General features: G+C 38.8%; 2 protein-coding genes across 6 annotated transcripts in view; one reads left to right on the top strand and one right to left on the bottom strand.

Moving 5' to 3' along the window:
• HPS3 (HPS3 biogenesis of lysosomal organelles complex 2 subunit 1) overlaps positions 1–14,246 on the top strand; it is a 41,045-nt gene extending 26,799 nt beyond the window's left edge. The window contains exons 9-15 of one of the 4 annotated variants that reach the window (XM_024992800.2): positions 1,134–1,367; positions 2,351–2,536; positions 2,874–3,062; positions 4,426–4,533; positions 8,225–8,431; positions 8,985–9,075; positions 13,426–14,246. In XM_024992800.2, coding sequence (XP_024848568.1) covers positions 1,134–1,367; positions 2,351–2,536; positions 2,874–3,062; positions 4,426–4,533; positions 8,225–8,431; positions 8,985–9,075; positions 13,426–13,553 — 1,143 coding nt within the window. In that variant the 3' untranslated portion in view covers positions 13,554–14,246. Of the gene's footprint in view, positions 1–1,133; positions 1,368–2,350; positions 2,537–2,873; positions 3,063–4,425; positions 4,534–8,224; positions 8,432–8,980; positions 9,076–13,425 lie in introns of those variants that run through there. The other 3 variants (NM_001191177.2, XM_059887141.1, XM_059887142.1) reach the window with 3 other exon arrangements.
• CP (ceruloplasmin) overlaps positions 2,612–27,293 on the bottom strand; it is a 60,146-nt gene continuing 35,464 nt past the window's right edge. Inside the window, exons 15-20 of one of the 2 annotated variants that reach the window (XM_024984997.2) lie at positions 24,448–24,554; positions 22,701–22,917; positions 21,904–22,043; positions 20,668–20,830; positions 7,260–7,364; positions 2,612–3,059 (exon numbers count right to left, since the gene is read on the bottom strand). In XM_024984997.2, coding sequence (XP_024840765.1) covers positions 7,261–7,364; positions 20,668–20,830; positions 21,904–22,043; positions 22,701–22,917; positions 24,448–24,554 — 731 coding nt within the window. In that variant the 3' untranslated portion in view covers positions 2,612–3,059; position 7,260. 2 annotated transcript variants of the gene reach the window in all.

The raw sequence follows: 27,293 nt of genomic DNA, 5'->3' as shown, positions 1-27,293 counted from the left end.
TTTTTATGCAATTCTGTTTTAAAAATTAAGTTCCAAGTATTTTCATTGGTAGTATAGTCTTTTTTTTCTAAAAAAGGTAACTAGGGTGCACTTTTTCTTCATTAATAATACTCATAGAATTACAGCTTGAAAAAGAACTTAGAATCATCTTCTCATACTTTCTCATTACATAGACAGGGAGATGCGGGCCACTGTGGTTGAGTGACCTGCCCATGTGACAGTGGCATGTCTTTAGAAGAATGGCAGAGAACCTGGGCCTTGCCTGCCTTCTTCTCATCCACAGCCCTTTACAAAACCCTAGTTGCTCCTCTCTCCAAGTGTCTAAAACTTTTTTATAAAATCCTGGCCCAGCAACCTTCAGACGTTTTTAAGGATTGTTTTTAGCCCCTCATGTATTTTTTATTTTTCGGTTGTTCTGGGTCTTTGTTCCTGTGCAGGCTTTCTCTCGTTGCACTGTACAGAGGCTACCCTTTGTTGTGGTACATGGCCTTCTCATGGTGGTGGTTTCTCTCGTGGAGCACAGGCTCTTGGGTGCCCGGGCGTCAGTTGCAGCTCTTGGTCTCCGGAGCATGGGCTTTAGTAGTTGTGGTACATGAGCTTTTAGTTGCTCCACAGCATGTGGGATCTTCCCAGACCGGGGATTGAACCTGTGTCCCCTGAATTGGCAGGTGGATTCTTATCTGCTGTACCACCAGGGACGTCCTCCCTTTCATGTATTTTTAAATAGTTGAATACAAATATGCAGAATTGGGTATTGTGATTCCAAATATTTTAAGGTTTTAAGAGAAATGAAATTTTCTTCTATAAATATTATTTTTGTATATTAAATATATTTTGTACTAAGTAGTAATTTTGTATAACGGACTTTGGAGTGGAATTTAATCCAGTATTTGTCGTCTTCTGAACACCTGTTAGTATTAGAAATACTGACCACAACTTGGTACAAAGAGATCACATTAGGTCACCTCAGATCTCCCATGCTATTATCAACTCTCTTTTTAAATCAAAACATAGTGCGAAATTTTATATTAATTGGAATGTCGTATCTTGCTTTTTTATCCTTTTTTTTTTTGCAGATTTTGTTGCTTTCTATTGGCTGACTGACCTTTTATTTCTCACTTTGCTCACCAAAGGAATTATCAGCAAAAGTAGTTCAGATGTTTTATGCGGCTGAGCCGAAGCAACTGCCACATATTCTCTGTAGTCCTTCTATGAAGAATATTGATCCTTTAACTGCCATAAAATATTTAAGGAAGCTGGATACTTCTGGATTTTCATCAGTTTTAGTGACATTGGCCAAGGCAGCAATGGCTTTGAAAATGGGAGATCTTGACATGCACAGGAATGAAATGAAAAGCCATTCAGAGGTATGGCGCCGTACCTAGTATTAATAGCCAGCTAACGTAGGACCCAGTGGTCCTGAGGTGTTTATCTTTTTTCTGGCTTCTGTGTAGCTCATTTTTCCTTAGTGGTAAAGGAAAATAGACTTAATATTATATTAAAAGGAAGTGACCCAAAGTGGGAATGCTTGGGCTTTGGATTTGGAAATGAGAAAGAATAATAAATGATAAATGGTAGCTAGGGGTATCCAAAGACTTTTCAACTTAGTGTCAGATTTATTCAGAGTACAGTGCTTGGTAATGAAGAGCATATGGGCTCTGCCCTAAGCTGACAGTGTGACCTGGCTTGAGGAGGTGTGGGGTGTGTCCCTAAAAACAGAACAGTGGTGTATATTCAAGTACAGCAAGTGGGATGTTAACCTTGAGCCTTAGGTGTCCAGCAGTTGCAGAAATAGCCTGCCCTTGGGAAGATCACAAATGACTGTGAAAGATTGGGCATTTGAATGATGTATCAAAGAAAAGGTGGCTTCCCCCTGGAAGAGTGGCCATGTAGGGACATGAGCCAAAGAAGTTAATCAGTCGAGGAAGAAATGAAGAAGTGACATTAGTTGAGTACTTATCTCTCAGGTGTAACCAGGAAGAGCAGAAGTTCTTTATTGCTGTACAAATGGCACATTTTGTTATGGTGAGGAGAGCAAGTCAACACTGAGATGTCCTCTACTTTGAAGAGTAGAATTCTAGGAAGATGAATTTTCATAATTTTGAAGAATCCTAGGTAGACCTAAATTTAAAGCTGTCTATAATATTTGACACTTTGATGCTTAACTATGTAATAATAACTTCTAGAAGACAGTTATTAATGATGTCCTTAGAATTGTCTTTGTAATTAAAAACTGAGATTACAATAAATTGTTAATGGCTTATCAGTGATTCTTGAATGCAGTAGCATGTATTTCCAAGATGAATGCAATGTATATTCTGTTCCTAAATTTTGTTTTTTTAATCTGAAGATGAAGTTGGTATGTGGCTTCATTCTGGAACCTCGGCTATTGATTCAGCAGAGGAAAGGACAGATTGTTCCAACTGAGTTTGCAGTTCACTTGAAGGAGACTCAGCCTGGATTGCTTGTTGCTTCAGTCCTGGCCTTACAGAAGAACAACAAAATTGGAATAGAAGAAGCAGATTCCTTCTTTAAGGTTTGTCCCTTTGAACATGTTATTTTGGATGGCCTGATGAAGTTGGTGGGAAGTGAGGAATAGAATAAGACAAGCAAGTTTTCATTGTTTATTGAAATACCAGACTTACACATAACCACTTAAAAAAGTACAGGTTAAAAAAATGTTTCTTGAAAAATTCTGTTCATGCAACCTGGAGTATGTTGAAATGTTTAAATTGGCTTTTTCCACGTCACTAATGCTAGTGGATAAATTGTTGAACACATGGCCCGTGTGATGGAGTGCTTTTCAGACCAGCTGTAACTTGATCAGTGCTATATTTATCTGAGCCATAGGGGCTTGTTTCACTGTTCTCAAGGTGCTTTGTGGTAAAGATGGAGACACGATCCCTCAGCTCTTAGTGGACTTTTGGGAAGCTCAGCTGGTAGCCTGTCTCCCAGATGTGGTGCTTCAGGAACTTTTTTTCAAGCTCACATCACAGTACATCTGGAGATTATCGAAGAGGCAGCCTCCTGACACCACACCATTGAGAACATCAGAGGACCTGGTAAGATAATGGAGTACTACAGTGAATCAAACTTTATACACATTATGATAATGACACTTATTTTTAACAGTATAACATCAAACGTAATATTACCAGACTCTTAAATTTTGTTATTTATTTAATTTTACTTTTGGTCGCCCTGGATCTTCATTGCTGTGTGCGTATTTGCTCTAATTGCGGAAAGCACGGGCTGCTTTCTTGTTGCACTATAGGGGATTCTCACTGCAGTGGCACCTCTTGTTGCGGAGCACATGCTCTAGAGCGCAGGCTCAATAGTTGTGGTGCATGGACTTAGTTGCTCCATGATATGTGGAATCCTCCTGGACTGGAGATCAAACCCATGTCCACTGCATTGCAGGCTGATCTGTATCCACTATACCACCAGGGAAGTTCTACCAGATTCTTTCTTTAAGCAGGAGTTAAAAACACACCTGTAATTTGCCTGTAAGTGACATCCACATTTGAAATTTTATATTCTAAGGAGCACCTCCTACCACTTCTTTATTACTTCCTTGTAGTGGTGCCTCAGTAGCCAAAGTGTGGGGAATAGGGCTTTCCCCGAAACCCATCTGCACTCCCGTAGGTGATGGTCATGAAATAGAACATGAGAGAAGAGACACCTGCCGACCTCCCTGCTGGGAGAGGAACTGCAGAAGGCCTGTGGGAGAGAGACTTCCTCCCTAGACTCCCACTTCCTGTCAGCTGCACAGTCTAGAGCTCTTTTGCAGTCTGAGCCGCTCTGACAACTCTGCTCTTAGGCTTCCTGGTCTCCTCACCCCAGGGAGTCCCTTTACCCCTTATGGATGCAAGGCTAATGTGGATTTTCTTGAATAAGGGAGTCTTTATGGGAATTCTCTTCAGAACTTATGGAAGAGGTTTTGCCTCCCAAGGAAAGTAGTAGAAATAAAAATCATTTTCAATGTTACTGTTAACTTTTTGGGTTTTTTTGGCGACACTGCATGGCATGCAGAACTTGCCTGATCATGGATTGAACCTGTGCTCCCTGCAGTGGAAGCACGGAGTCTTAACCACTGGACCACCATGTCAGGCCCTTATTAACTTTTTTTTAATGTAATTAGCTTAAAAGAAGTATTACCCTTTTTGTTAGACACTGTCTCTTTGCACCCTTTTGAAAGTTAAAATATTAGGAAATATTTAGTAAAGATTTGTTCATTAAGAAGCACCAAGGCTGAAACATTTCCCAGGGGAATACATTCTCAGACTTTCCTCCCATTCCCAAGAAAATGTATAACTAATTTTGAGACACAGCAGAAAGTTGGAGACTGCTTGCTTTTTGTGGGATAGATGAAGAAAACCTTGTTTTATTGTACTTTGTTTATAATAAATTTCTTTTACATTTTAGATAAATACCTGTAGTCATTATGGCTTAATCAATCCATGGGTTAATGTCTTAATCTCATCCGAATCCTTAGTCGACAAAAATTATATGGAAGACCTTTCAAAATTACAGGTAAATAAAGATGCTTCTTTTTCTTATCAATTTGTATAGTATAATATAGTATAGGAGTTAAATTTGGTATGCTCCCGGTTGTCCTGTTAACTGAGAGTGTATAGTTTGGGTGACAGAATCTACAGTGAGGCATCCTCAGCAGCCCTGCAGGGAATTCCTGCTGCTTCTGCCTGAAACTGCTGACGGGAAGGCTGGTTTTGTTGCTGGTGGGTGGGTGAGGAGCTTCACCGAGTCCTGTGACAGTCTTGCCTCATTTTCAGGATGTGCTTGAAAATGCTTTGTGAAATGAAAGTATGGCAAATGCTTCGTGGTGTTTTCATTGTGATTCACTTTTTTTTTTTAATTTAATTAATTAATTTTTAAAATTTTAGCGTTCACTCATACAGTTTAGGCCTCTAGCCCAAGCCAAGCACTCCTACCTATCTTATAGGAAATAGATTAAAGTGGCCAGCTCATCTGGTTCCTTAAAGGATTTTTTTCCCCAAATATTTATTAATTTATATATTGGGCTACATGGATCTTAGTTGCAGCACGTGGTATCTTCAGTCTTCTTGTGGCATGTGGGATCTAGTTCCCTAACCAGGGTTCGAACTCAGGCTCCTGCACTGGGAGCTTGGAGCTTAGCCACTGGACCACCAGGGAAGTCCCAGATTTTTTTTTGTAATTAATTAATTTATTTTAATTGGAGGAGAGTCACTTCACAACCCTGTGGCGGCCCCTGCCACACATTGACACAGATCAGCCACGGGCACACATGTGCCCCAGACTTTTTTTAAAGTAAGAAATATGATCAAGAGAATGTAGCCCATGCTGCAAGAATTCTGACCTCGACAGTGTTTTGACTGAAAGTGAGAAATGAAGTCCACATCTGACTTGGTGGGTGGGGCTGGGCTGCAAGTGTACGGGATTGTATTTGATGGAGTCAGTGGCCTGAGGACTGAACATAATGCTCACATCTGTTGTGTTTGGTCTGCCCAGTGTACCTGCTAACATGTGAAAGTTGAGATTTCAAATGAAGAAGTGTTGAGTTTCAAGTTTCTCTTTGAAAAACTCAGCAGCACTTTGATTCAGCTGTAATCCTGGGCCCTCACTGCCTGAGGCCTGTGGGCTGGAGCCCCTCGTGGTTTCCCTCCTTACGCAGGCTCGCGCAGTCCTGGCTGCCACGCTTGTCTCGTCTCCCTGGTCCAGAGGCGGAGTGTCTGGCGTCCATTTTCCTTATACCCAGCTGCCTCTGTACATTTTCGTCATCTGCTTTGGCCTCGTTAGGCTTTTTGCAACCCCTGATTTATGCGGGGAACTTGGTGTAAGTGTAGTTACTGCTTTTAGAAACCAAAATGTCAAATTGGGAGTGGAGGTCAGGAAGGGAAACTCAAGAGACCATATTGCTTAGTCTTAGCCTCTAGTCAGCCTATGATGTCTCCAGATAGAGAATTACTTACACTTTTAAAAAAATTACCAAAGAAGATTCTTGCAGATTCTTATCTCTAGTACCCTTATGATACAGAGGCTGCTGAGGGCTAAATCTCAGATGTGTTCATTCCACAAATATTCCTAGATCATAAACATGTGATTGATGTATAGCATTGAATGAGGCAGGCAAGACCTTGCCCTCCTAGAATATATGTGTTAATTATATATTTAAAGTCATAATATGTGCTATTAAGTATCCCCTATAAAGCTTCAAAGCATAGTTAAAATCTATGCTTGAAAAAGTATAATTCATTGACCTTTAGAATCCATTTTAAAGTATTTAAAAAGGAGTCTTTACTGATACAGGATAGAAGGTTGTTAGCCTAAATTTTTCTAAATCCTTTTCCTAACTCTAACTCTTTTCTAAATTATCTGGGGTCAATCAATCAATCTTGTCATTTAGAAAAAAAAGAACTATCAAGAAACAAAAAGATCTCGTCTCTTCTTACCTCGGAATGAGGAGGTTCAGAATCACCTAAAGAGCTTTTTCAAAATTGTCTGACTTCCCTCTACCCACCAGCTCACCACCACCACACAGATTTAATATGTCTCTGTCTCTTGTCCTCAAAAAACATTGTAATAGTATATTTGTGCAAAAATTAATATAAAAACAATCTATAAATCTATCAAAAAAAAAAAAACACTACTGTGTTTAGAACACGGTAGCTAGTAAATGCCTGCCTTTTACCAGAATTGTCCTGGTCCCCTCCCCTCACCTTTTTGCCATTTCCCTCCTCTTGGAGCCACAGGTGTGATTGTGTAGAGAATTCTGTAAATTCCAGTCCCAAGGAGATCAGAAAAGGGAATAAATAGTGCCTGTGTTGAGGGTAGAGAGTCCATTTCCAATATTGGGGAGGGAAAAAGGAACTGGTGAGGAGCAGACAACATTGAATATTTTAAAGAGTCGTAATAACCTGTGGGCCATTTTTTATCCAGTGATACATGTCTGGTTGTCTGGTGGTTTTTTGTTTTTTGGCCACATCTTGCAGTTGCAGGGTCTTAATTCCCCAACCAGGAATCAAACCTGTGTCCCCTCAGTGGGCGCACCACTAGACCTCCAGGGAATTCTGTGTCTGGTGTTTCTTATTTTTAAACTTCTTGATGATATGGATTCAATATCTAAAAGTTCCTGGGTAACCCATTTTGTATCAAGCTTTGACTCATTTCACTTTAATCATCTTATTTCATATTTACTACGTTACTGTCAGAAAATTATTGAGATGAAAGTGAATATTGCAGGAAGGAAACAGACCAACCTTATTCTCCTAGCCATTCTTTGATAGATATTTGGAGTAAAATCATAATGCTGACTGTAAATGGATAGTTCATGTTCCACATTCTCCTGTGAGTCTGAGAAGATGCTGTAGTAAAAAGGATAAAAGAAGGAGAAAATCAGGATATGACCATTTCATTTTTATCCAGAATAAAGGGGAAGCGGAGATTATTTTGGTGGTATAATCAAAAGCAGTATTAATATTAGTAGTTTAAATGCTTAAAAGTAAAATGTTGGTCACGTTCTGAATACTGAAATAACAGCTGCTCTAAGTCATTTAGCTTGCAGCAAATGGTATTGATACAGATTGTTAGTTCTTAGTTTGCTTAGGTTTCTTAAGTGTTAAATTTTATTTTTGGTTTTTATATGGTGCATGCGTATTATAGAAACCTTGGAAAGTGTGAAAAGGAAAGCAAATTGGACGTTGTCCTTCTCTGCAGTGAACTGGTTTCTATTTCAAATTTTGATGCTCTTCCAAAGGCATGTACCTATGTAGATTTTACAAAATTGATCATGCTTTGAATATAGTTTTGTATTTTTTTTAACTGATTTGATCATGAGCAGCATTTTGTCCTTAACTGCCTTTGAAAACAGTTTTGATAGCTACAAAATATTCCATCATTTGAATGTACCATAATTTATTTACTCATCACTTCTTGATGAATGTTTAGATTTCTTCTCGTTTTTCAGTATTATGGATATTCTTGAGTTAAACATCATTGGACATAAATCTTGACCACCATGTTGATTATGTCCTTGAGATAAAGTCTTAAAGCTTTCCCATTCATTTAAGTACGCAGTCCACTCAAAGCAAGCATGTGCTCTAAAATTGCATGTTTTTTTCTTTTTTTGACAAGTGAGATTTTTTTTAAAAAATTGTGTTCTGGTATGTTGTGCTTTAGTTTTTTGGGTGCCTCATTCCATAACATTTCACTTTTCTGTTCATAGTCTCTTATATGTGGTCCTTCATTTGACATAGCTTCCATCGTTCCATTCTTGGAGCCACTCTCAGAAGATACTGTTGCTGGCCTCAGTGTCCATGTTCTGTGTCATACGCGTTTGAAAGAGTATGACCAGTGCATAGACAGGCTGTTAGAGAGATGCCCGGAGGCAGTCATCCCGTATGCTAATCATGAGCTGAAAGAAGAGAATCGGGTATGCTTTTCAGATTATGTTTTTTAGTCTTTATCTCTGATAATCAAATGATAATTTTGTTGCCTTCTCTGCAAAATGGGGACAGATTATGCCAGTCCAACCTCACAGGACTGTGTGGGTCAGAAGAGCATGTATGTTTAATAGGTTACATGTTTTGAGTACTATTAGAGGCTGTTAACATGTATTGTGCTGGTATGTTATCTTCACTAAAAATCTGTTGTTTGGAGATGAAGTCCCCTATTATCTGAAGATTTTGAAAACATAATGAATGATGAGAAAATCCTTTGTGGGTTATCTGGTCTTTAAGATTAGAAGAGTTTTTGATTTTATAGTGGTATACATATATATGTACAGTATACATATTGTTAAGATTTTCAAGGTAAAAATCTGACTTACGTTATAGTTTAAGCAGAAGACTTTGAACAAAGTCTTTGCCTTAACCAAGTTGATGTATTTTTGCCCTGTACTTCCTTGCACAATCTTTTTCTTCCTGTTAGAAATCTGAGTATAAAATGCATCAAACTTTAAAAGTACTCATTTTTTCCCAAGATAGACTTTGTGGTGGAAAAAACTGCTGCCTGAACTTTGTCAGAGAATAAAATGTGGTGGAGAGAAATATCAACTTTACTTATCATCACTAAAAGGTAAAATAATCTTTTTTGCTTGATTATAAATTTGAGAGTCTTCATTTCCGTAATTTGCTGAAACCTTGCTTTCTCATGTATTTTATGTGATTCTCAAGTATGGTGAAGAGGGTCTGAGCTTGAGGGTCTGAGAATTACCTGGAGAGCTTACCTTTAATGTTCATATGCTTCCCTTTCACCACATTTGATATTCATTTATCTTTTTTAGCTCTTCCCTGGGCTTCCCTGGTGGCTTAGACGGTAAAGCGTCTGCCTGCAGTGCACGAGACCCGGGTGTGATCCCTGGGTCGGGAAGATACCCTGGAGAAGGAAATGGCAACCCACTCCAGTACTCTTGCCTGGGAAGTTTCCATGGACTGAGGAGCCTGGTAGGCTACAGTCCATGCAGTTCGCAAAGACTTGGACACGACTGAGAGACTTCACTTCACTTCACTTTTAGCTCTAGAGCTGATTCCTCTAAGTTAATTTTTTCAAACACTTAACAGTTTATCATAGAGAAACTCACAGCCTCAGTATTTTAAGAATCGGAATAGCCATTAAGACAAGTCCATTTTGTTTTAATGATCTGGGTGCTTAATTTACTTCATGCGGAAATTAAGATTATTTATTATTAGTTGTAATTATAAGCAAGTACTGAGGAATGACAAGTTTCTCAAAGATTTAGAAGCTTAGTATCTCTAAATTACACAGTATTGTATAGCAAAGGTAGTTACTGTTTGAATTTTTATAATTTGTAGTCATTTATAAATACTGATAGCTATATGGTCTTGTTTCTCTTCTCTTATGTGTTAATATCACTTGTTAATGGTTGGCTTGATGACAAAGGTATGGTTCTATTGATACCAATGTGCCTGAAATATTAGAAGTTGACAGTGTGGGAAATTGTATTTTCCAGCTGAGGTCACTGACTTTGAGTGTTAGGCAAAGCTAGTGGCCATTGGATGGTGGTTTCTGGAGATCCTCATTTAATTAAAGGTGTATGTTTGTGACTGGGAAGATGAGGAATGTTTATGCTACTTGTCCTACCCATCTGTCTGTGTGATATTTTCATTTTTGGAAGGTAGCAGTGTCAGGTGTTTGATTGCCCAGTCCCATCTGCATCAGATTTATCACATAATTTTGAGCTGATTATTCTTGTTGGTGGATCTCTTTCTGGAGCAGATACCTCACATCTTCGTACCCCAGTAGTGTCATTATCTTAGGCAAGACTCTTCCTTCTTCCTTTTCTGATCCACATTCACAAACTCTCTACCCGTAACTTACGCATAGTCATTCCTCCCCATGTTCATTTTTCTGTATCTTTAATATGTGTGTGTTCACACACATGTGCATATAGTGTATGTGTGGCTCACAGAACTAAGTGCTGTGTGCAATTTACCTTTATCAGATTGTAATACCTTCAGAGCTGGAATCATGTTTTAACATTTTTCATGTTACACTTTCCTTGCCAGCAATGTGCTTCCCCATAGGAAGAGTCTCTAACTAGATACTTATTTGAAGGGAAGATACCTGAATAACCTCAAGTCCATTTTTACTGGGGAGGAGGGGGTTGTCTTTATGTTGGCACCTGTGGTATATCTAGAAGAGACCAGGATTGGAGTTAGAATTGGAGGTGAGTTCCAAGCCTTCTACTTACTGAGTAAGCCTGAAGCAAACCAGTTTTTTAAGTGCTTGGGACTAATGAGAAGTTCAAGACTGACTATGGAGTAAAATACTAGGCAAAAATTGCAAGATGGTATGGTTGAGATGGAGATCATGGATTTATATATTAATAATATACTATTATTAATATAATATAATAAATGTTTAATATAAATGTAATATAGATATATAAAGTTTAATATAATAAACCACCACCAATATACTTAGCTTGGATTTCTTGCTTTCTAATGCAGCATTTCTCAGCCTTGTCAGTACTGACATCTTGGACCAGATAATTTGTGTGTAGGTATCTCCTGTGCATTTTAGGATGTTACCAGCATCCCTGGCCTCTACCCCCTAAATACCAGTAACACTTGCCCAGGTGAAATAGAAATGTCTCCAGCCATTACCAGATGTCCCTGGGGGTGGGGCAAAACTGTAGTTGTTGAGAACCATTGCACTAAAACAGAGCCACTAAAAATGGGGTTAGTGATTGGCTTAATTTGTTTCAAGGAAATACTTATTACTATTTTTGAGTCAGTGAACTGTACTTCTTAGTAAAAGTTCTAGCACTGTAGTAAACTATGAAGTTTAAAAAGTCATTTTAAATTCTACTAGCCAGAGAGAACCATTTTCAACATTCAACACACATTTTCTAGACACACTGGAGGATTTAAAGTACTGTACGGATTTATGATATTGACCTTGTTCTTGTAACCTGTATAAGTGAAGTGAAAAGTGAAGTCGCTCAGTCGTGTCCAGCTCTTTGTGACCCCATGGATGTAGCCTTACCAGGCTTATCAGTCCATGGGATTTTCCAGGCAAGAGTACTGGAGTGGGGTGCCATTTCCTTCTCCAGGGGATCTTCCCGACCCAGGGATCAAACCTGGGTCTCTCGCATTGTAGGCAGACACTTTACCGTCTGAGCCACCAGGGAAGCCCCCCAAAAAATACTGGAGTGGGTTGCCATGCCATCCTCCAGGGGAATCTTCCCAACCCAGGGATCGAACCCAGGTCTCCTGTACTGCAGGCTGATTCTTTACCATCTGAGCCACCCAGGGAAGTCCTAACCTGCATAAGCCCCTCACTAATTGGCAGAAGAGGAGAATAGGGCAGTGGCAAGATTTATGTTGGCTCTATAATTACAGTGGTTCCCAAATCAGTTTTTATATATGTAGGTTATTCTTACAGGTTCCACATTTAGACCAAATCAAACTAGTTTAATAGGAAAGTGTTGATAATTCATGAGTTTTGCAAGTTAGTAGTTATTGTTTATTAAGATTCTATTTCATGTCAGTATGTCAGATTGCATCATTGTCTTTAAAATAATTCTCTAAGGACTCCGGAAGCTAGTAGGTGGTACCACTGCATGATAGATGAGGAATCTGAGACTCAGGAGTGTGACCTTCTCAAAGTCACCCAGGGCGTAAGTCGAAGAGTGATCCCTGTCCAAGTCTGCCTTGATTCCAGAGCCAGGGATCTTTTTCACATGTTCCTGTCATACCATTCACTAACTTTTTAGCAACAAGAGCATGTCATTCCTTTGTGTAAGGGGTGATTTAGCTTGTGTATATTGGACAGCTGGCTTTGAATGGACCCACACATACCTGAGCAGAAATTTTTATATTTCAGTTACTCTGCAAATAGGATAAGTGGTAGGCATATAAAAATCAAACAGAGAATGGCACTGCAGAAGGTTTAGAAACATTGTTCTTAAATGTCATTCCCTTTTCTTCCCAGCAGAGGGCGTGTATCAAGAAAAATAGAGTCGTAAAATTAGTTACCTTTGTAAAAATGTTTACCAATTTCCTTAATATTTAATATTCATTATAACACATTTTGCAGTTTGAGAAAAAAAGTAAATAGTCTTGAAAACAGATTTATGCTTATTAACATGAAAATCCCAATAGAGAGGAACAGATTTAGGAAAATGGCATCTAACAGTTAGGGCTTCCCACATAGCTCAAACGGTAAAGTTCCTACCCACAATGCGGGAGACCTGGGTTCGATCCCTGGGTGGGCACAATCCCCAGGAGAAGGAAATGGCAACCCACTCCAGTACTCTTGCCTGGAAAATTCCATGGACAAAGGAGCCTGGTAGGCTATAGTCCATGAGGTCACAAAGAGTGGGACACAACTGAGCAGCTTGACTTTCACTTTCACTTTCATCTAACAGTTAATGCCGTGTGTGTGTGTGTGTGTGTGTGTGTGCGCGTGTGTACGTACGCGTGTGTGCATGCATGCATGCTTAGTCGTGTCTGACTCTTTGTGACCCCATGGACTGTAGCCCGCCAGGCTCCTCTGTCCATGGAATTTCCCAGGCAAGAATACTGTGGTGGGTTGCCATTTCCTACTCCAGCGGATCTTCCCAACCCAGGGATCGAACCCATGTCTCTTGAGTCTCCTGCACTGGCAGACAGGTTCTTTACCACTAGCGCCACGCAGACAGTCTATAAAGGAGCTGCAGTATAGTCTTAACATTAAAAACAGTGTTCAGTTGATTGTATTTTCCTATAAATGATTCTAGAGAGAGTAAATTGTTAGAACTGTAAAGCATTTTTAGATTTAAAAGACTGTTTTTTTTCCCTCTCTCTTACCATAGTTATAACATTTTGCTGCCTGAATTAGCTTCTCACTGGTTGAGTGGTAAGAGAGTTGGGTGAAAGGCAGAATCTCAGTTCTAACTCAGATATTCTTTCTTACAAACAGAAACACTGTCAGTTGTTGCTGTGGAACTAGAACTAAGGGATTTCTTAAACGTCCTCCCAGAAGATGGCACTGCAGCGTTTTTCTTGCCGTATCTTCTTTACTGCAGTCGAAAGAAATCATTGACTTGAAAGTATCGTTTGAAGTGTACCACAATGGCACATGACACTGAATCTTGAAAAGCTGAATGCCATATAAACTATATATATAAAGGATTTTATATTGAATATGTACATATACTGCAAATGCTTTCAGTCTACTTACCTCAGTGTTATTACTAATTTCATAATTTATGACCTGAGTCCATTTAATTGTCCAGAATGTAAAAAAAGCTACAAGACATTGGAATTCCCTCAAAGAAAGCATATATTTTTAAAGGTAGAGGCTGACTTTTATACCAAGAAACGTCAGTTTACTGTGGTTGGAGCCACGACAGTCTTTTTCGTCCCAGGAACACAAAACAGTTTGTAAGTGTATTCAAAAGAATGTCATTCCAAGCAGTCCAGAACTCAACCTTCTTGATTTTTCCAGATTTTTCTACTGTGTCACTTTTAAAAAACAATAATTTTCCTTGAGAAAGATTTTATTGTTTTCCCACAGTAAAAGATATCAAACTTTATTTTCTTGTTACTTTCAAAGCTCATGCTGAGTTTCTCTGAATCAAATGAAATAAAAGTTTACAAAGCTGACTTTCTTCTTGTCTGGCTACTTCTGTAATTTGTTGAATGCATGTCTTTCAGTCAAAGTTTTGTTTCCATTTTTTGTTGATGTGTACTCTTGCTCTTTTAGCTAGAGTGTATGTGAAAAATAAAGAAATATAAAGACCTGTGTCTTCTTTTTTTAGCTTCTTATTAAACAATTTTGAGTCCAAGTTCAGCTCACTGATTGTGTGCTTGACTTTAGTTAAGACTGGGCGAAAATGCTACTCACTTGGTGTTTCTACAACTATATTATGAAAACTTTTCTCATGATGGCAGTGTTTGTTTTTACCAGAATTTAATTTATAGATTATTTCTCAACTCTGTCTTTTTCCAGTTCCAGATTAACATCCTTTTGACTTCAAGGGTTCACAAAATTCAGATAGGGAACATTTTATTTTTAAATGTTTAAATAAATATTTTATTTTTAAGACATTTTAAATCTTGTTTTATTTTATTTAAAAAAATTTTTAACTAAAAAAAATAAAAAATTTTAACAGCTTTGAAAGTGTTAGTTGTTCATTTGTGTCCAACTTTTGCGACTCCATGGACTGTAACCCACCAGGTTCCTCTGTCCATGGAATTGTCCAGTCAAGAATACTGGAGTGGGTAGTCATTCCCTTCTCCAGGGGATCTTCCTGACCCAGGGATCTAACCCAACTCTTCTACATTGCAGGCATATTCTTTAACTTCTGAGCCACCAGGGAAACTCCTTTAACAGCTTTATTTAGGTATCATTGATATATAATAGCTTCCCAGATATATAATTGATATATAATAGCTTCTAGTGGTAAAGAACCCACTTGCCAATGCAAGAGACCTAAGAGATGCTGGTTCAATCCCTGGGTCGAGAAGATCCTCTGGAGAAGGAAATGGCAATCCACTCCAGTATTCTTGCCTGGGAAAACCCATGGACAGAGCAGCCTGATGGGCTACAGTCCACAGGGTCGCAAAGAGTTAGACACAACTAAAGCAACTTAGCACGCATGACATGAAATAAATGGCACATCTTAGAAGAGTATCTTATTGATTTTTTATGGCTGCTGTAACAAATCATCACAAGCTTAGTGGCTTAAAACAACACAAAATTATCTTATAGTTTTGTAGATTAGAAGTTCAATGTTGGTCTCACTGTTTTGAAATTTTATTATTTTATTTTGTCTTGTTTGATTTTTTATTTTACTTCCTCTACATCTATGCCCCTCTCTCCACTGGTCCATTAGGAATGAAGTCAGTAGTACATTAGAAGGATTAATGAGAAGCCAAATTTTGGAAACATTTCATTGAATCTTATTTATTTTTATTGAAATCATTGAATCTTTAATAGTGATCCTTTAAGGACTGTCCAGGACAACATCTAGTCATAGATTTTTTTTGTAATACAGTTTTGTAAAGCCCTACCTAATGGTGGTGATATGAATCACTTATATTAATCAGTTATATTACCAGATGTATTTGAGTCAGTTGTGTCAAAATACAGTCTATTGATCTTTAGATATGAAACAGTGTGACAGTTTTCTGCACAAATGTACAACGTGTATTTTCAGTCTTTTTTTTAAACGGGTATAGCCATTCCAAAGTAAGCCTTCTATTCAACACTTTCACATACATTGTTACAAATCATTGTTTTTTCTTTTTTTTCCACTTATCACCAATTTATTTCTTTCATCCAGACTTGATCTCTATAGAAAAAGAAATTTTAAGACCATTATTAAAAAGAGCGTATATCATGCAGTTAAAAAGATTAGCACATGGTGCTTTAAGTGTATTCCAATTTTTAAAGGTTATGTTGTTTAATTATTCTTGATTCATTTATATTTTTCTGCTCTTTATATGTTTAAAACGCACCTCTCATTCTGCTGCTGCTGCTAAGTCGCTTCAGTCGTGTTCCCGACTGTGCGACCCCATAGACAGCAGCCCACCAGGCTCCCCGTCCCTGGGATTCTCCAGGCAAGAATACTGGAGTGGGGTTGCCGTTTCCTTCTCCAATGCATTAAAGTGAAAGTGAAGTCGCTCAGTCGTGTCTGACTCCTAGCAATCCCATGGACTGCAGCCTACCAGGCTCCTCCGTCCATGGGATTTTCCAGGCAAGAGTACTGGAGTGGGGTGCCGTTGCCTTCTCTGCCTCTCATTCTAGTACTGCTTTATTGAAAGAAAAATTAACTTTCCTTCCCATAAGAACCTTATTAATTATAAAGGGAAAAATAGTCACTTTATAGTAGAGAAACCTGGCAGACGTGTCCTTAATCAAATGCTCAAAATGAACACAACCAGTAACTGAGCAGATCAGCATCTTGTGTCTCATGACGTGCTGAGAAAAACACAATGAATAACCTGAATCTGATCATAAGGAAACCTTGTCGTTTAGTCGCTGAGTCTTGCCTGACCCTTTGCGACCCCATGGACTGTAGCCCGCCAACCTCCTCTGTCCATGGGATTCTCCAGGCAGGAATACTGGAGTGGGTTGCCATTTCCTTCTCTAGGGGATCTTCCCAACCCAGGGATTGAACCTGCATCTCCTGCATTGCAGGTGTACTCTTTACCACCGAGCCACGTGGGAAGTCCAAGAAAACTTAGACAAACCAAAACTGAAGGACATTCTACAAAGTGACTGCCCTGTATTTTTTAAAAATGTCAAAGTGGTAAAAGGCAAAGACCAAGGAACTGCTCTAGACCAAGGAGACAAGAAGACATGTCAGCCAAACATAGCACATGAATAGGAATTTCTTTTTCTATGAGGAACATGAGTAGAATAATTGAGGAAATGCGAAAAGGGTCCTGATTTTGGTAGGTATACTGTGTTGATAAGAACTGTCTTGTTTTCAGGAAATAGGAGTATATGTATGTATAGTATCTGTAGTCTTTGTGGTTAGGGAGATAGGAGAAAGGATGAGAAAATAGATGATGCTGGGCAAACTTAACATTTGGGGAATCTGGGTTAAAAATATACAGGGATTTTTTTTGTACTGCCCTTGCAACTTTTCTGTAAGTCTGACATGGTGTCCAAAGAAGTCAAAAATTCCTTTTTATTGAGTTAGTATGTGGTTAGATATTTGCCATGCAGAGCACTGAACTGGATTTGGGCATCTCCTAGAAGTACAGAATATACACTCCCTGTGTATCAGGAACTTAAAACCAAATAAGCTTTTCTCCTCAGACAGCTTCGAGAGGTTATCTGGCTGTTGTGGCAGTGTCAGTTTAAACAAAGTACTGTTTGTATTTATTAGGGGAGGTCTTTATTATGTTTCTTCGGGTAGAGGAAATGAGGCATTACTTTAAGCATGACAGGATATCCACAGTTCTTTTCCAATGATATTTTTTCCTTGTGGAGGAAATTGTCTGTCTCCCCGTGCATATTACTGAAAAATTTCACTATAACTTGATTTTCTCCCTTGTCTGTGTCATGGGAGGCTGAAATTCTCCTAAGATTTAGAATCAAGGTAGACTTGGCCAAAGCTTTATCAGACTTTCATTTAAAGATAATTCAGACTGACAAATGTGGCTCCCCATTTTTCTGTGAATAATTCAAACTATCTTTTTTGTTCATAAGTGCTTCTTTCAATCTTTGAAAAGCCAAATTTCTCTTTAATCTTTTTTTCCAACTCATGTTTTGCCTTCACATTTGCTGTTTGTTCCACAGTTTTTAGCAGGACTTTTTAAAACAGTTTCCCTTTTCCTAACCAAGCAAAGTCACCTCCCTCGTCTCCTCCTGGGCTTATCCTACAAGAGGACTCTCTTCCTTGTCTCTGTTGTGTAGACTTAGCCTATAGCAGCTTTCTCTGCATATCAGGCATTTGCATACTTGAATTTCCAGAATGCCTGCCTCGGTATTCCTTCACTCTGGATTATTTCCCTAAGCAGGGTCATCCTTTCCTGTGGTTTCCATGTGTGCTAATTTTCTTTAAACCGTCTAAAGAAAGGTTTTCTTTCTCATCTCTGACTCTGCCCTGTTCAGCAGTTACTGGCATTACATGCAGTGGTATTTGTCTGGATCTTTGGTGTTCTGATGCTCTCAGTACCACACTTTGTAATAAAGGGTTTTAATGGAAATAGTTTTTCATATAATGAGGTCTTTGTGTAGGAACAGGAACAGAAAACTTCATTTATACCAGTGAGTAATCTTTCAGTGATTTTTAGTATTTGAAATATATTTACTTATATATTTTCTTTCATTTATGTGTTCACTTTTATACCAGTTTGATGGGGAAGTACAAGGAGTTGTTTTCTCTACATCATTTCCCCTCATTGGATTTGCTGTTGCCAATTCCAACAGTTTTGAACTCAGAAGACTCAGGAAACACCAAAGCCTGCAACCATAAAGCAGGAATTTTCCTTTTTTCTAATCTCAACTTTTAAAGTGGAAAAATATTTAATTTTAGGTGAGTAGCAAAGTGATTCAGATATATATATACGTATATATTTTTTTCAGATTCTTTTCCATGATGGGTTTTTATATTAAGTACAGTATAGGACCTCTGCTATATAATAGGTCCTTGTTTACATATTTTGTATATAGTATTGTGTATATGTTAATCCCAAACTCCTAATTTATCTCCTGCCCCCTCACTTCCCCTTTGGTAACCATAAATTTGTTTTCTATGTCTATGGGTCTGTTTCTGTTTTTTAAGTTCATTTGTATCATTTTTTTATATTCCACACATAAGTGATACCATGATATTTGTCTTTCTCTGACTTAATATGATTATCTCTAGGTCCATCCATGTTGCTTTAAATGAGATTATTTCTTTTTTATGGCTGAGTAATATTCCCGTGTGTGTGTATATACCACATCTTCTTTATCCATTCCTCTGTCAATGGACATTTAGGTTGGTTCCATGTCTTGGCTATTGTAAACAGTGCTACAGTGAACACTGGGGTGCATGTAACCTTCTGGATCATGGTTTTCTATGGATATATGCCCAGGAGTGGAATTACAGGGTCATGTGGTAGCTCTATTTTAGTTTTTCAAGGAACCTCCATACTGTTCTCCATAGCACCTGCACCAATTTAGATTCCCATAAAAAATGTAGGATAGTTCCTTTTTATCCACACCCTCTCCAGCATTTATTATTTGAGGATTTTTTTGATGATGGCCATTCTGACTGGTATGAGGTGATGTCTCATTATAGTTTTGTTTTGCACTTCTCTAATAATTAGTGATATCGAGCATCTTTTCATGTGCTTGTTGGCTGGCTGTATATCTTCTTTGGAGAAATGTCTATTTAGATCTTCTGCCCATTTTTTGGATTGGGTTGTTTGGTTTTTGATATTAAGCTGTATGAACTATTTGTATATTTTGGACATTGATCCCTTGTCGGTAGCAGGAATTTACTCGTTATGTAACACATTTCTTTGGTATTTAGTGTTTAGCTGTCAAAGGGCTATTTGTTTTTCTGTGATTTTATTGTATGCATGTGCTTACACAGGAGGGATTGTTCTTGCTGGGATGGGCAGAGCAGGGAATTTACATTTTTTTTTCCTGGATCATTGCTATGGTCTAATATTTGTGTATCCTCCCCCCACCCATTCATATGTTGAAAGCCTAATGCCCAAGATGATAAAGTCTTTGGGAAGTGGTTAGGTCATGAGGTTGGAGCCCTGGTGAATGGGAATAGTGCCCTTATAAAAGATGCCCTTAGAGAGCTAGCTTGTCCCTTCTGCCATTTGAAGATATAGTGAATCTTTAACCCAGAAAAGGACCCTCACACAGCTGTGTTGACACCCTGATCTCGGGTTAACAGACTCCAGAACGGTGAAAATAAATTTTTGTAACATGAACTTGGGCAAACTTGGGCAAACTCTGGGAGATGCTGAGGGACAGGGAGGTTTGGCATGCTGCAGTCCATGGGATTGCAGAGTCGGACACAACTGGGCGACTGAACAACAATGTATAAGCTACCAGACACAACAGTGTATAAGCTACCCAGTCTGGTATTTTGTTACAACAAAATGGACTGAGTTTTGTTAACTGGTGGACTGAGTTTTGTTAACTGGTTTTTGTTACAACAAAACTTAGCCTGAATGGACTAAGACAGTCATTGTCAAACAATAATCAGTAATGCCTCCCCTTCCCACAGAAGCACAGAAAGACTCTGTTCTGCCTGATTGACTATTTGAAATTATATTTGTTATATGAGGTTGGTGGGGGGCTTTTTCCTGTACCAGTTACTACCTAGAAAAAAAAGTGAATGTTTTCTATTTAAAAAGACATTAAATTTTAAATGTGCCTTTTGTTAAATCACAACTACTCTCTTACACATGTCAGTTTTAGGACTGTGGATTACACTGCATCAAATTGGTGTCAATTTGTATTACTCAAGAAACTATTGGTGCTGTATCAGTACCAGCTATCAGAAGATAAGCAGTGTCCCACAGCATTTAACAGTAAAAAAAAAAAAAAAAAGAATCCTGCTTGGAGGTAGAGAAAGAAGAAATCAGGGTAGCAAATTCACAAATGTTTCATTTGGGAGCAAGTATACAGACGAAATTGTGCATCTTAATTATATTCATGACATATGCCTTCTAGAATCACTAAGTGAATACTCACCTTCGTTTGGTAGAACGGTGTAAGTAGTTTCCATTCCGGCATGAATGTGGTCGGTCACATGGCAGTGGAGTAACCAGATTCCAGGTGTTTTTGGAGTCATTTCTACGGTTTGGTATGTCCCAGGGAAGAGGTCAAATACATCAGAAGTATAAACGCCCCTGTGCTTAATTAGAAAAATGACCAATATTGTATATAATCTTTATTATACGAGAGTTCATTCAAATAATCTTTCATTGGCCAATTCAGGGATATTAGAAAAATGACTAAATCCATTAAAAAAAGAAAGAGCCCCAGCGTATTTCTGTGCGTAATACAAAGATGTGTGATCTTTGCTAAACCCTTGGCACAATGGACCAATAAATGGATGTGAAGGAAAGATGTGATAAAAGTGAATTCAGCAGTCAGTAACACCTCACTGTTCTGTCTTTTTATCAGAGCACTGGAGTTACACAAGGGAATTTAGCCATGACCTCATTTCAGTCTTAATATCACTCTTGCTAAACCTATCCTAGATGAGCTGACTGTCTGTGAAACTTTAAGACTGGTGGGTAGTGAGGGGAGTAGGAAAGGAGGCCAGTGGAGAAGCCAAGACTGGGAGCAGTTCAGGTAGAGTCTTGACAGAGTACTTGGGATTTCTACAGGGATGGAACTGAAAGTCTGCTAAGGAATAAAACAAAAAGTGGTAATAAAATGGTTCTGTACTGTGCTTTGTGGTAGCTTCTGAATTTTCTACATTAACTCAAAGGTAAGACAAAAGCATTTCCAAAAGGATTGTATATTCCTGCTGAAACCAGTGCTAGGTGAGAAGTCAAAGTGGGATTGAGACCTGGGAACCAATCAATTGTTGGACACCAAACTGCTGATCTTGTTCATTTCAGGCTATTTACAATCCAGAACTTAGAACAGGCAAAGGTTATAATAAAGTCTGTTGTTTCTACTCTCTAATCCTTCATTACGTGAACATTCCTACCCGCTCTGCTAATGATTCTATTCCAATACCTTCCATAGATATGTGAGCAGAACTCTAAGAAAAGCCAGTAAAAACTAAATCCAAGGGAAAGCCCAAGGTGTAACAAAGGTTGGGAATGCCAATTGAAATAGCTGTGTGCCACACTCTTTGAAAATAATTTGTCTGTTGAAACCTTAAACTTTTCTTAAGTCTGAGGCAATATAGCCTTCATTTGCATTAAAGCATTTTCAAATAGAGCAGGAATAACGACTGTGGTTGGCCCTTACCTGGTATTGGAAGCTGTGGCCATGGAAATGTACCGAGTGCAAGTCTACTTCATTGCCCATTCCCATCAGATACCAGTTGACTTCATCTCCCACATGCATCGTGAGGCCTTGCAGGTTCCCAAACATTCTTCCATTAATAGCTGGGGAAAAATACACGTTTTTATTGCCTTCCAGGATATTTTAAACCAACAACTATTTCACAGAAAAGAGGTTTTTGAGGTTAATGTGCTGTGCTGTGCTAAGTTGCTTCAGTCATGTCCAACTCTTTGCAACCCTATGGACCATAGCCTGCCAGGCTCCTCTGTCCATAGGATTCTCCAGGCGGGAATACTGAAGTGGGTTGCCATGCCCTCCTCCAGGGGATCTTCATGACCCAGGGATCAAACCCAAGTCTCTTACGTCTTCTACATTGGCAGGTGGATTGTTTACCACTAGTGCCACTTGGGAAACCCCATTTGGTTAATATATGGGATCTTTTTTTATGTAATAGAACTTATTTCACTACAGATAAGGGAAATGGGTACTTTAAGATCAATAACACCACACTGCTTTTCTAGTCACTTAGCACCAAAAGTCTTCTTAGGTTTGAGTTTAAGAAGGAGTGAGACTTTGGAGTTGTGAGAGAAGTTGATTGATGATTTTTAATATAGCCCCCTTTTTGCTTTGAATAGAATTCTTTCACATGCAAGTGTGGCAGAAATGGTTTATTATAAAATAAAACAAATGAATAGTTTCCCAAGTAATTTTATTTGAAAGAAGAAAAGCGAAAAAGTAAGTTTTAGAATAATGTACCATACCATGCATTTTATTGCTTTCCATGAATTCCTCATTGGCTTTGTCTACTTTCTCAGGGTGATCAGAGTATGTTTTGATATTGTCATCTAAGTACCAAGATTCATTCTCATCAAAAACAAGAAACAGAAGGGAAAATTCCAGTTTCTTTATGGGATTGAATACTTTCAAATAGTGCTTCCGACAAACAATCAGTGGGCCAATTAATCCACTAAAGAGATCCTGAAACCAAGCAAAAACTTAGTTGTCTTTGAGATACAGGTTGGGATTTCAGAGAACTGGGACCTTATCCCCCGTGACCTCAGGATTTTAAGTAGAACTTAAAGTAAGTACTACTTGAAGTAGTAAATCTACTACTTAAGTCAGAGACTGATATAACTAATAGACTTTGCCCAGTGTGGTTCAGTCAAGTCAGTAACTTTCCACTTGGAGTAAATTGGAACAAGGGTGAGTCATGGGTAGGTTGTGTGGTTGATGGTGCAAGTAACAGAAATGTGTTGCAAAGGCCAAATATTGGCTCAAGTAATGAGCAGCAGTTGAATACAACCCCAAATGAACAGTGCTCGTTTGCCTATTCCATAACCTAGGCACTATGCCAGTCATTAAAAGCCAGACAGGAAACAAATCCCCTGCCTTCAGGAACTCAATCTAGTAGGGAAAACAGATGAATAGAAGAAATGGCCCACTTTCTGCAGTGGAGGTACATAAAATGATAATGAACATGGGGAAGATTGTAATGGACTCAAACTACAAGAAGTTTGGTTTGACTGGGCTTCAGTAATGCAGATTTGATCTTAAATGGCCTTTGAGCTGTACTATGTTAGGCATTTTAGATTTTGTCTTGTGGGTCATAAGTAGCCATTGAAAAATTGAACATGGAGTGGCAGTATATTTACATTTTAAACCAGTGATCCTAGTGGTAGAGTGAAGGAAGGCTTGGATGGGGAAAAGACTGGAGACCAGGAGGCCACTGCAGTAGTTGAGGAAAATTAATAGCACCTGATCTGTGCAGATAAGAAGGAATGGACAGAGCTCTGTGTTGGTGAGCAAATTGCTTAGGTGAGCCAAGGGTAAGAGTTAGATATTCTATATCCAGGGTTCTAGCTTGAACAAATGACTAGGTTTGTTTCTTGTGCTATTTATCACAACTGGGAATACAAGAAGAAAGAGCTGGATGAAGACCTCAGGTTCTGTTGTAGAGTTGCCGAGTTTCTGTGCCCGTGGAACATGCTGGTAAAGGTGTTCAATAGGCAGGTATATAGACAGGTCTGGAACTCAGAAGAGAGATTTGGACTAGAGGCTTAATTCAGCAAAAGAGTCTTGGTACATGTTCTGATTTTTAGTTGTTGAGGGCTTTTTGGCTTCAAAATATTTAATCAAACAGCAGCTTTAGCTATGCTGATTGAATGTTGACATCAGCACTTTTATTACCATGTAATAATAAAACTCTGAAATCATATACCTCAGTTCTTTGAGTTTAATATATTTACATATCAAAAGGGAAATAAGATACTGTATTAATATTTAATTCTGTGATATCCTTAATCAGCAGTTATAAGGTTGATACATTTATAACTGTAAATGTATAACCTTAAACCATAAAAAAGAAAAGCTGAAATGAATTGCAGAGCAGCTTACTTTCCTGTGATTTTTAACATAGAATTGGACCACAGGAAAACCCTAACCTCATCTTCCTTCAATTGTGTGTCTATTTTGGGAGTCTGCACAAAACACAAATGATTTAAAGTTTACCTTAACCCGATCCACAGTTGAATAGTAAACCCATGGAATACAAGGAGAATCATCCCTTCCAGCTCCAGATCTTTCTGGGATTTTCCATATGTAAGTGCGAGTTTCACCTAAATTAATCAAGTGTTAACGTATCTGGTTACATTTGATATGTGCTTGATACATGTATTTCAAGTTGTTATCAAAGCCTTGAAAAACAGTGACCCAGAAACTGGGAATGTCACAAAGTAATTCATTTAAAAAAGTAGAAGTATTCAAAGTTGTTTACAAGAATTTAGTTTTACTAGAAGGAAACATAATAACCTTCATTATCTCAAAGATGATGAAAGTCAGGAGCACACAAGATATTTGCTCTAAGATATAGAGGTAATAAATAGCAAAAAGTACAACTTAGATCACAGGCATCCCAATGCCAAGATCTGTGACTCTCTGTTACTATTTATGGCTTCTCAGAAAATAGGCAGAAGTTTCAATGTCTCCAATGATGAGAAGAATATTAAAAAGAAAATTGTTACACCTCTGACCTAAAGGATAATGAAACTAACAATTAAAAAATAATTTTTCTAAATAAATTGTTTGAATTTGAAAAATAAAGAATTTAGTTTTAAAAACACCTATAAGACACACTTTAATATCATCTTTGTTGGTTGTGAATTAACTACCTTGACACAGAAGCCACATCACAAAGTAAGAGATGAGAATATCAAAATTTGTAAAAACTTTGCAACAGAACTTTCCTTCATCTGGAGTCTGTTTTTTAAATTTATTTATTTTCTTATTGAAGGATAATTGCTTTACAGAATTTTGCTGCTTTCTGTCAAACCTCAACATGAATCAGCCATAGGTATACATATATCCCCTCCCTTTTGAAACTCTTTCCCATCTCCCTGCCCATCCCACCCCTCTAGGTTGACGTAGAGCCCCTGTTTGAGTTTCCTGAGCCAAACAGCAAATTCCCGTTGGCTATCTATTTTACATATGGTAATGTAAGCTTCCACGTTACTGTGTTTTTCTAATACACTTTTCTCTTTTCAGCTCTCAAATAAGAGTGCTAACCTCTTCCCTACCGTCTTCTCTGTGTCTGTGTTTCTGGACTGCCCTTGTGTAACTCCTTCAGTTTCACCACCACCTGCCTTTTCTCTTTTATCACCATTATCGTCAGTGATTTCAGTTTCTGGCAAGGAGTCATCAGACCTCTTGATCTCATGGGTCACTGACCTGTCGGTGACCTCTCTTGTCTGCCCCCTTCTGTCATACCATACACTGTTCCGTTCCAACTGTGCCACACACAGGACATGACCACACCCTGGACCTTCACACTTTGAAGACAGCCAGTTGCTCCACCCTCCTATCTTACCAACATCTTTACCATCTTCCATTTGCTCTGGTCCCCTCTCCAACCTGATCTTTGCTGCCAGTCACTGCAGGGCTTCCTGCACAACTGCTCACAAGACCCTGACTTGCAGCCATGGCCACTTACTGTCCACTCTATTTATCCAGATCTCACCATTATATATTCCTGCTGTCAGAGTTTAGTTAACTGGAATCTGACAAACCTTTACTAGGGAATCAAGCAGGACGTAGGGATAATGTTAGAGGATATGGCAGACTTTTTTTCCTTTTTAGTCAAGTCCTCCATTTTACCTGCTCCTGTGTCCTCACCCTTTTGTAAGCAGAACATTTCACTGAGAATATAAAGCATAGATTTATTACCTGAACATATTGTCTTTTCATTAAACTCCTATTCTCATAAGCCAGAAAATAGCATTTTATTCTCTTCTTCCTTCCCTGCCCCAACCTGCTCTGCCATAAATGGTCAATGCTCAAACCTTGGGCTTTCCTGGACTCCACCTTTCCTAACATTCCCTAATGACCACTCTTTCAGCAGGTCCTTTTAACACCACCTTTAAAATATTGGGTTAGCCAGGCATTCTGTAAGATATTACAGAAAAACCTGAATGAAATTTTTGGCCAACCTGATAGACCCAGAATACAACTAACCACTTCAACTGCTTCTACTTGGGTCCAACTAATAACTAATTTTTTACCCAAATTATTGGGATGGTCCCCTGCTCCTACTGCTAAGTCACTTCAGTCGTGTCTGACTCTGCGACCCCATAGACGGCAGCCCACCAGGCTCCCCCGTCCCTGGGATTCTCCAGGTGAGAACACTGGAGTGGGTTGCCATTTCCTTCTCCAATGCATGAAAGTGAAATCGCTCAGTCGTGTCCAACCTTCAGTGACCCCGTGGACTGCAGCCTACCAGGCTCCTCCGTCCATGGGATTTTCCAGGCAAGAGTACTGGAGTGGGGTGCCATTGCCTTCTCCGGGATGGTCCCCTAACCAACCCTTGATTTCTACCCTTATCCCCTATGGTCACTTATTCACATACTAGCCAGACCAGTCCTTTAAAAACTATTCATCAGATCATCACTCTTCAACCTAAACCCTCACATGGGATTTCAGAATGAAATACAACATTGTAACCACGGCCTCTGAGGTCCTCCTCCCTCCTCCTGCACCTGGCTCCCTGCCCTGCCTGGATCCCATCTCCTCACATTCTGCCCCTGTTTACTCTGCCCTGGCCTCTGGCCTCCATGCTGTTCCTCAGACACACCAAGTCTACTTCCATCTCAGGACCTAGAATGCTCTCTGTCTCCAACTCCCTGTGACTCATTACTTCTCATCGTTTATGTGTCTTTACCAGTGGCCCCTCCTCAAAGACCTCTTGACCAACCCCCCTGCCCCCCCTCACCTAAAATAGCACCCTTGTTATTTACTGTCTCTCATCCATCTTAATCTTTTTCATAGCACTTTCTACGACTTGATATTATATCTATATTTATTTG

The sequence above is a fragment of the Bos taurus genome, chromosome 1, assembly GCF_002263795.3.
Source record: "Bos taurus isolate L1 Dominette 01449 registration number 42190680 breed Hereford chromosome 1, ARS-UCD2.0, whole genome shotgun sequence".
Classification (NCBI taxonomy): Eukaryota; Metazoa; Chordata; class Mammalia; order Artiodactyla; family Bovidae; genus Bos; species Bos taurus.
This window is presented reverse-complemented; position numbering and strand designations above follow the sequence as displayed.